This window comes from Nanorana parkeri, unplaced genomic scaffold, assembly GCF_000935625.1.
Source record: "Nanorana parkeri isolate BGI_ZX_2015 unplaced genomic scaffold, ASM93562v1 scaffold107, whole genome shotgun sequence".
NCBI lineage: Eukaryota > Metazoa > Chordata > Amphibia > Anura > Dicroglossidae > Nanorana > Nanorana parkeri.
The window spans coordinates 869023-880015 of NW_017306375.1; the positions used below are offsets into that span (position 1 = coordinate 869023).

A 10993-nucleotide genomic window follows, 5' to 3' on the forward strand; every position below is an offset into this window, starting at 1 on the left:
TTTCCCTGCCTGCAGCAAAGTGATTTCAGTCTAAGCAAAGTCTCCTCTTGCCTGCAGCTCAGTGATGGCTAATAATAAAAACAAATATATATATACTGCATTGGGATGCACCAATACCGGTTTTTCAGTATTGTGTACCGGTATTTTTTCCCGGTACTCGCCGATACTGAATACCGATACTGGAAGTCCCATTAAGGAAGCTGGGTGGCATGTAATGACATGCTCCCTGGTGACGAGGAAGCATGGAGCCAGCTTCCTGGCTAATCAGGAAGCCGGGCAGTGTGCAATGAGTTTCCCCGCAGCTTCCTGATACTGGAAGTTCCAGTATCGGGATAAGCATTGGGGTGAGTACAAGTACTCACCCAAATACTCGGTATTGGCACCGATACTAGTATCGTGCATCCCTAATACTATATATAGTGATAGGTTGGTAATTTATTCATGCAGACATGGAAGGTTACTGAAAGGTCTACTTCAAGCTAAAATAACTTTTCAACAGCCCTTCACACACAACACACAGCTTTTTTAAGTTATAATTTACACACCCAGTGTGGTGCTTAAATGATCATTTTTCCCCAAGTTTGGCTTTAAAGCCCTGGTAGGTATTTTACTATCTGTTCCAGGGTACACCACAGAAAGTGAAAAGGAAATGTGAGGAGAAATCTTCTTAGACAGCTGGAAATAGAATAGGTGTCCTTGATTTCTCTTAAGCTCCTCTTCTGTAGACAACTGTAAAATGTTGTATTTCCCATCACTTTCTGTTCTAGTGACAATGGACAGCAGGACAAATGGAGTGACTCTCCCCAGCCAAAACACAGACAGCAATAAAAACCTAAATAGAACACTTAAAACAATAAAACAGTTTTGGCTTTATATACATACAGAATGGTAAAAACTTGAGTACACAATCAGCCAAATGAGGCAACAATTGGCAAATAATGAAATCGTTCCTGTAGGGCAATCACTTTGCATGTGGTGGGTTTCCTCACTGCATGGGACATGCTTACTAAATCAGAACAGCCAACAGGTTGAGTGAAGTCCCGATTGAGGTCATGGGGTCATGGGATTTTCAACACTCACAAATTGGAGTCCTCTAAGAGATGGTGTGATTTGGTAAATCCAGCTTATCTCCCAATAGGGATTCATATAATCAGTTTTTACTGATGGGGAAAGTTCACAGCTAATTTCACAGACTGCTTTGTGTATGGGAATGTGTGCACCTCACTATTGCAGATGTGAAGCTGTCCTTTTACAACACATAAATACGTTTACATTACCTTATCCGTAATGACCTTTGATAGAAACCAAAGGATCCTGAGAAGATTATGGCTTTAATTCCAGTGTGTCTGGGACTTGTCAATGGGTTCCGCTTCCTGTTTCATATGTATATTTACACACCGGAACACATGGATGAATATTCCTTGACTTGAGTGCCAGACTTACATTTTACAAGGAACATTTATAATCAGCAGTTCAGGGGAACCTGCCCTTGTTCTTTTAGTTATGATTTGTTCAGTATTTAAAAAATTTAAAATAGCCTAGCACTGCAGATCCTATTCCATATACTGTTAAACAAATACATATACCAGAACATATTGCACTGACGAGTTAATTCATGACATAAGCTTGTCCATTATGCATTAACTGGACTTTGTTGGGAAACCCTTTAATAAAGGTAATCACATTGGGGTGGGTATGAACCTTTGTGCTATCTTTTTATCCTAAGAAGTGCCTTTTTTAGACTTGTTGCATATTTACGCCCCAGGAGGACATGATTCTGTTCCTGACATAATGTCTAAAAAGGAGTCGAGACTTTGCAAAAAATAAACAATGAACTATACTTCCTCCCACTGACCACCAATGACCAGGCGTTCTTCCCCCAACTAGCTGCTAGCATCGGGGGATTCTTCTATCACCAAAGATAGAACAATTCTTCCTACTGACCACCATGATTAGGCAATTGATCCCATTGACCAAAACTCCCGTGCATTCTTCCATTTTCTACAACATCAGGGCATCCTCCTTTTCATTTACCCCTGAAATCAGGCTGTACTTTCTCACATTGACCATTGACACCAGGCCATTCTTCCTCCCACTGACTACCCAGGTCGGGCCACTCTTCCACCTACTAGCCACCAACACTGCCTGAGTCTTCCTCCTACTGACCACCAATCATTGAATAATTCTTCTTCCTACTGACCCCAATGACCAGGTATCCTTCCTCCCTTCTACTGCAACTCCAGGGCATTCTTCCATTGACCACAACATCAGTACATCCTTCTTTCCATTGTCCACAGATGCCTGGGCAGTCTTCCTCAAATGCCCACTGACACATGGGCATTTTTCTTCTCACAAACTGGTCAAGCCTCACCACCCAAGCTTGGCCCCTTAGTTCCAGTGAAGGGAACTCTTGGACAATTTCATGCTCCCAACTTTGTGGGAACAGTTTGGGGATGGCCCCTACCTGTTCCAGCAGGACTGCGCACTGGTGCACGAAGCAAGGTCCATAAAGACATGGATGAGCAAGTTGCACAGAGTCCTGACCTCAACCCGATAGAACACCTTTAAGATGAATTAAAGCGGAGACTGTGAGCCAGGCCTTCTCGTCCAACATCAGTACCTGACCTCACAAATGCGCTTCTAGAAGAATGGTCAAACATTCCCATACGCACACTCCTTGGCAATATGGTGTATATACAGTATATATACATATATACACACACACACACACTATATCCCTTATGGAAAAATATCCTATCATAATTAATATTCTGCAGAGGTTTATAATCTCGGGAAATCACTAAATAAACATGTAATGTTGTAACAAAGAAAGTGGTGAGGGCCTTGTCTGTTAGTGTTGTGATCTATTTTGCCTTTACAGGCCTTCTGATATTTGTGTCCGTGACTATGAACAATACATCAAGCTTTGGGGCACACATGACTATCAGACAAAGTGAGTAATCTGTCACATCCTGGTACTAGTAATCAAAAGGGAAGCTGATAGCTAGACCCAGATAAGAACACGTAGCATAGCCATGTCAGGAACATTTGTTCTATTGGTGACTGACTTTGGCTGTAGCATAAGGGTGCTGTAATGATATGTTCTTTGTAACTCCATATACAAACATTTATATTGCAAATTAGCATGTTTCTCCTTTTCTTTCCTACGTATGAGAGTTAAACAAAAAGGGATATTTATTATTAAGTTGTTCTTTTTCAATTATAATTACAGAAGGGCTTTATTTAAAAACGGTAGATCAAGGTATACTATAAGCACTAAGACTATACAGTAGATATTTGTGGTTCTCTCTAATGGTACTTTTTTTATAGCCGCATTGAAGAAGGCACAAGTAACCTCTCTTAGTAAATGTAGGCACGCTAGAGCTAGTACTAATTAGGACAAATTATCCACTAATGGAGAAAGCATTGCCTTGGAGGTAGAGAAAGGTTGCCAATTTCATAAAAGCTGGGCAGCACAGTGGCGTAGTGGTTAGTGCTTCTGCCTTGCAGCACTGGGGGTCCCCAGGTACTCTGCTTTCCTCCCACACTTCTAAGACATGCTGGAAGGTTAATTGGCTCCTCTCTAAGTTGGCCCTGTATGTATGCATGTGAGATAGGCACCTTAGATTGTAAGCTCCTTGAGGGTAGAGACTGATGTGAATGTGCAACTATGTAAAGTGCTGCGTAAATTGTCGGCGCTATATAAATACCTGCAATAAATAGAGCAGGGGAAGCCAAACTTCGGCCCTCCAACTGTAATGAAAATACAAATCCCATGAGGCTTTACAGGACTCTGACAGCCAGGGAAATGACTTCCAGATGCATGATGGAAATATGTATATTCACCAGAGGTGGAGGGCCGAAGTTTGGCTAGACGATGTTTAGATGATCCTATCTAAAAAGACAGTCGTCTGGAGCAGAGTTTCAATAAATTCCCACCAGCTTCTCTTTTCAGTTTGTTCAGTTAAACTTTGGAAATGAAAGATAGAAGCTGATTGGTTGCCATGGACAACTGCTCCAGATTCTGTAGGTTCCTGTTTTGACAAAGTCCCCTCTGTTTTTTAAAAAAAAAATAGTATTATATAAGGTTGCTAACTGAATAGTAGAGGCAATAGTGGGCAGTGTTATCACAACTAGACATTTCAGCAATGCTGAATAATTTCCCAACAGCTAGTATATAGTAAAACTGCTAAACACTATTTATACAGTTGATGTACCCTAATACTCCTGAGCTACAGTGCAATATATGGAAAGGGCCCCCTAGACCCTAGCTTGCAATCCCTACTACACATCTTCAACCCTCATAACCTTGTAACCCCTTTTACTTAACTACACGTCCTGTTACATCCGCGGTGCGCCCGAGCGGGAAATCCCCGCTATTTGAAAAGAGGCAGCGATGCCCGTTAATATAATCTAAAACCAAAATAATATTTTTTCCAGTCCATTGTGGGACACAGACCTGCCAAGAATAACCCCTCCTCCATCCCCAGGTTTTTGCTAGTGTTCTTGGAGGATGAATGTCTTTTCTTCAGCTCTGCTGACCTTTTGTTAGCATTTCCTCCTAATTTTTTACTTCATATTTATTTTCAATAAAGATCCTTCTGTACATCCCTGCTAGAGCTATTCTCTATTATTGTAGCTATTTGGCTTGGCCTATCCTCAGCTTGGCATTTGGAGTTCTGAGAACTGGACCACTCTGGATGGGAAGTTGGAGGGCTAGCCTGAAAATGATCCTCAGGCACTGGGTTCCACGTAAGGTGCTTTTCAGGCCCTGTCCTAGAAACAAGATAGCCATGAAACGCTTTCTAGGTCCAGAGCTGCTGGTTTAGCCACAGCATTTGCCCTGTCTCTGAAGCCTCATTCTGTGAGTAGGCTGATCTAGCTGTGCACCAGATATTACCTCATGACAGAATGGTCAAGATCCCTCAAAAGATAACTTTCTAATGTGGCACTGGATTTTCTTCTGATAGAGTGTATGAAGCCTTATGCTCTGTTCACATGGGGACTTCTGGGATTCCCGCAGCAGGAATGACAGGTGTCCCCCATTCAGATGCAGCCGCTGTACCCATGACAGGGTGACAGCAGCCACATTTGTTATAATAGTACATGGTACAATATGTTGCTACTGTCACCCTGTCATTTACTTGAACGAATACAGCAGCTGCATCTCAATGGGACATCTGGGATTCCTGCCGCAAGAATCCACAGGTTCTTGTCATAGGGATCCCAGCACAGCCAGTGTGAATAGGGCTTTATGCTGCAGTGCTTATAGCCGGTTAAAAGCATTGCATCTTGTCACTCACATGGGTCCTATGTCTACACACACATGCAGAGCTATCTTGTTAAAGTGCTAAAATGCAGACAATGCCTCCAAGGAGCACCTGACCTGCTTAGTCTTTAGTCATTCATTTCTTTGGATTGGCCCTTGACATCATTATCAAGGATATCACTGGAGGCAAGAGTGCTCATCTGCCTTCTTTGACCACTCCTGCGTGCAAAACTCCCTTGGTTGCAAGATGTTTGTGGGTTTCCTTGCATGAACTTCAAATGTCAAATCCCCCACAACACTTCAATGGGATTAAAATCAGGGCTTTGACTAGACCAGTCCAAAACCCTTCATTTCTTCTTTTTGCCTATTCCTCAGTGGATTTGCTTGTGTATCTTGGATCATTCTCATGCTGAAAGATCCATTTCCATTTTACCTTTTAGAATGATGGTATCACATTCTCATCCAGAGCACTTTGATATGATGCAGAATTCATAGTTGAATCATAAAACTGCAAGCTGTCCATCTCATGAAGCAGCAAAGCAAGACCCAAATATAACATTTCTACCACCATGCATAGTTGGTGGTTAGGTTGGTGTTAGGTTGTTCTCCTGAAACTCTGTCTTCTGCTTTTTCTAAATATGTCTACTGTTATTGTGACCAAACAATTATATTTGATTCTTTGGTCCATAGCATATTGTTCCAGAAGGTCTGGTCTTTGAATATTTGTTCATTGGCAAACTGTAGTCTTGCTTTAATGTACAGCAAAGGCATTTTCCTGGCACACTTCCCATGCAGGTCAAATTGGTGCAGTATCTTTCTGAATGTAGATGTATGCACTTTGACGCTAACTGTTCCAAGAGTTACCTGCAGAGCCCACAATAAAATGTTGGGGACTTTTAGCATCAAACAATCAGCTTGTGGTCTTAATTTGCTGGGCTAGTCAGTCTTGGACAAATTTGCAGACATTTAAAATCCTTGTCACTTGCAATTATTTTCCTTACAGTCCAATTATTAATTTTCAAATATTTTTGGAATTAATTCCTAGACCCCTAGTCATTCATAACCTCCTTCCTGAAAGCTTTAGGCCCCGTTCACATTGAGCGGTTCGCAAATCGCGCGTTTGTCGCACGATTTGTCGCGCAAGTGCTTGCATTGAGCAAGCTTGAATCGCGGCTAAATCCGCTCCAAAAAGGGTCCTGCTGTAGCAAGACCCTTTGTCCCATTGAGAAGCATTGGAGAGCGATTTCGCGCTGTAAATTGCTGCGATATCGTGGGAATTACCGCGCGATAAATCGCTCAATGTGAACGGGGCCTTAGAGAGCTCTTTTGATCTTGGCATGATGACACCACACACATCAACAGCAAAGAGAATGCCAGACTCTAGATATCTGAGGTTTAAATTAGGCAGGTTCTACCTGCATACTCCCTATGGAGCTTCTAAGCCATTGGGACATAATCTGGAACACCTGATTCTAATGTCATGGATTTAAAGCGGTGATTAAAGTAGGGGTGTAAATACTTTTTTCACATGACAAACCTTAATTTTTGTTATTAAACAATGCAGTACACAGTCAGGTAGCGTCTCCACTTCTTCTACCGCCGCCCTCTAATGCGTTTTCACCCATGCGGGCTTACTCATGGAGTACAGTGTACTACATTGTTCAATAAAATTTTTATGGTGAGGTGGAGCAGAGTGTGACAGATCTGATTAAAGTGAAGTTGATGAGCCAGGCTTATGATCGGTACTCACCATACTATCAGGTGGAGGCTGTTATGAGGATTTGAGCGGTATTGTGCATGACTAGTACTTAATTTTTATTAATTTAAATCATATGATTAAATGTACCATGTCCGTTTTATGTGTCACTTGTTCAAGTATATCACCATTATTTGTAGGCATGGTTTGAGTTACTGTACCTCTGGCTTCTCCTTTTCAAGGTTTATCTTACGGCTTAGCCAAAGGGGTGTTCTTTCCTTCCTGGCAGATAGCTAATTTAGTTAACAGTAAGCTTGGTCCTCAGCTTTATAAAGTCTGCATTTTTTCTTGCTAAAATTTGGGAAAGAGATCTACCTACTTTCCCCTGCTTATTCTTTGTATGTAGAGTTCCCATGTACCTTCCCTATTTGGCAATGCTGATTCTGTGGGATCAAACCTACGTTCTCTATGTGTTCTCGGGAACCAATGTTACACTCCCTGGAGGTAATTCTGCCATGGTATTCACATTTGCTACATACCATTTACGTTTCATAGCATTCAAGGAACAATGCTGTGTGCAAATAATAGACAAAAGTTTAACATTTTAATATATGTGCACAGCTTTATTTTTGGAGAAAACAGAATACTTTGTAATAACACCAAAACCTTTGAAATATGATGCAGAAGTACCATAGCGGGGGGTGTTTTTTCCCCTCAGGGCCTATATAGGTTGCAATCATTAAGGGACCAATACATTACAAGTTGTATCAGAAATTGTACAACAGAATGTGAGGGCAATGGTCTGTAAACTTGAAGAAATATACGATATAACAGTAGCTTAGAACACAGGATGGCTAAAAACTTACATTTCAAATTTTAGGACAGCCAAGTTATAGTCCTAACCTCAGTACCTCTGAAATGCTGTGTTATGATCTGAAGCAGGTCATTTAAGTCAGACATTCCAAAGAACTGTTTTGTAACAGAATACCTCCTAAACACTTTACACTATGACTACAAGTTATAGAAAGTATATGGATGAGGTTAGTACTAAATAAAGGTTACCTACTTTTTTTCCATCAATTACCTTTTTATCTAGTTGGAGTAGTGATAGTTTTAAGCTGTTGTTATTCTATGATGTATCCCATTTATTATAAAGAAAAATCATTTTTTTTTTGTATAAAGCACAGTGAAGTTATTTACAAATTAAATAATAGTGTTTTTAACACACTACTACAAAACACACAATGAATCTAACAAAAAATGTGTACATGAATAAAAAAAGTATCAATTAGAAGAAATGTATTTAAGTTATTTTATTTAATTTTTGTTGTTAAAGTGAATTGTCAGTTAAAACATTTTTTTATTAAGTTTTGAATTGTGTAGGTAAGGGTGAGAAACTCTGCGGGTTTTTATCATTTTCTGTGCCCATGCTGGGGAGATTTCCTTGCTTCGTGTTAAGAAGAGGTAGTGAGAAGGAATCCACAAGGAGGAAATCCTGCCTTTGTTACAAAACAGGTATAACCATTGAGAGATGTCCCCTGACCTTCTGCTCTGGTAACAATTGTAAAATTTCCAATTTCCCCTATTGTGTGTGGTGTTTACTGGATGAGACTCAATTTTAATCCTAAATTTGAGTTAATTTTCTGCTTGGTTACAAGGCATTAAGCGCACACAACGCAACAGCCAAGCAGATACTTGTATAATGCACCTCTTTGTATATGGCCTCTGATTTCTTTGTGAGAAAATAATTTATATTGGCCATGTGCAAAATAACAAGGTCACATTTAATATTAAAGAAAAACTTTCAAGTTTATTAGTATATGCAAACTAACAGCACTTCCAGTGTAAATATTTTTTTATGTAGTGGTTGCAAATGCCTTTACCATACCATATATACCATATATATATTAATTATATCTGCCTGGGAAAACACTGGATCCCAAGTTCACACTAATAACATGCCTGTCAGACTTTCACATAAGCCCCACCCCTTGCCATTCTAACAATCCAATAGCAGAGCCTTAGTACTTAACTACACAATGGAGTAGGAACAGTGTCTACAGATTCTACCCTGGGACCAGTCACTCTATATCATTGTGGTAATGCATTCCTTGTGCGATACAGTGCCATTCATTGTGAATGGCACTCCTATGCACCTTGCTGACGCATGTGCATTGCAGCATGTGCTTTCATTCAAGGTGTATGGTAAATTACTTTATGGTACATTGGAAACTCTGCTGAATTGTTTGTTCTGTATGGCAGAAAAAAATCTGCTACTGGCCAGCATAATCCCCGAAAGACATGACCACTACTAAAGTGAGCCTCTGCTTACTATCACGTAACTTCACACATTCTTTTCACTTCCATGTCGCTCTCTCTAGCTACCACGAGCAAAGAGAGGAAGCTCCATGTAAGCTCCTGAGGATTCCCACCCTGCCCCAATGTAACAGCACTGGGCCAATCACCAAAACCCCAGGGCAGGGCTGAAGAAGGGTACATAACATGCTTCTTCATAACTTCACACAGACAGAAGGTACAGTATCATTAAAAAGTATTCAACCCAACCCAATGGAAGATTTCATGTTTTCTTGTCATAACATATGATCACATTCCAAACTTCCACTTTTGCTGGACAGCTTGGTCTGTTAAAGGAAGTTGAAAAATAATAGACTTATTGGCTGGATGACCAGGGGAAAATAAAGAAAAAAAAATTAATGCAGCCACTACATTTAGGAATTGGTGAGCTGCAATATATTATATTTTTGCTTTTAGGTTTAGTTATGCTTTAAGTCAATTTGTTGCTTTAAACTGCATGTAATAAGCACGGGCTAACTTTAAGTACCGCCCCCCCCCCTCCTAACCTCTTTAAAACAAAGGAAAACTAGAGCAAAGAAAAGTAAAGTTGATGTCTCTGGCAACCAAGCAAGTCAAATGTTTCTTTTTTGAATATCAGATTAGACCTGAAGGATTACCAAAGGCTTTTGGCTTCAGTTTTTATGGATCATCACATTGTAGTTCTGCTCTCCTCCAAATTATTCACATTAGACATTTTTCAATCATACAAATATTCTGCACTCATTGCTAAACTTAAGCTGTGTGTATCCCCTTCCTGACATGTGGTCAAAACAGATGATATACAGTATTACTATTTCTTCACATATGTTGTGCAACTATACATGTTTTGGCTTTCCACTTGATAGTGGATTTGGAAATCAGAAACACATAGGGGATTGTGAAAAGAGAATTGTGTGCTCAGAAGATGCATGTACAGCCCACAGCAATATTTTCCATGACCGCTGTGTATTCTTTATGGCACTTTTTCCTCCTCCGTCCCCGTAGACCTGGAAGGTTGCTATCGCACAGTCGTCTACGCACAGGGATCTTGCTGTAGATTGGAATGCTGGACATGCTGAGGTCCTCCTGCATGGTGAATGGGTTGATGCAGCCAGAGCACAAGCAACGAGCCTCTGGTATAGATGCAGGAATGCGGTTCTCATCGTGATTGATACTGAAAAGAGATGTACAAGTATATAATTAATAATGAAAATGCTATACCCCTGGATATATCCATGGTTTACACCCATTTGCGTATCTGCTTTATATGTCAAATGTGGCTACCAAATCAAAGACTTGGATATGTAAACTGCACCTATTGACCCTTGGGTGTTCTAGTAAGCTAGAAAACCGTAACAGCAAGGCAAGGCATTCCCACTCCTCCTCCATCCTCTGAGCTAGTAGATGGACAGCCGCTGAAGACTTTGCTGTACCGTTTGATCGTGCACTGGACAGGAAGTTCAGGGAAGTGGATTGAGAGACTTGGAGCTGTTCTGAAATATGGTGACTGTAAGTGTTTGGGCAAAAATGTAAAGAAATACATTTCTGTGCAATGTATATTTATTAGATCTGGATTCATTTTTGAAAAATGTTTATTCTATCTTTTATTGAATGTACCAATTAATAGATTAAAAAAGTAAAAAAGCATAAACAATAAAAATATATTGTAATAATAGATATATTATATATAATAA

At 40.2% G+C, this 10993-nt stretch overlaps 1 protein-coding gene across 1 annotated transcript in view; it reads right to left on the bottom strand.

Moving 5' to 3' along the window:
- Window positions 1-10170: 10170 nt before the first annotated feature.
- IL17B (interleukin 17B) overlaps window positions 10171-10993 on the bottom strand; it is a 10493-nt gene continuing 9670 nt past the window's right edge. Inside the window, exon 3 of the mRNA XM_018553050.1 lies at window positions 10171-10473. Coding sequence (XP_018408552.1) covers window positions 10218-10473 — 256 coding nt within the window. The 3' untranslated portion in view covers window positions 10171-10217. The remainder of the gene's footprint in view (window positions 10474-10993) is intronic.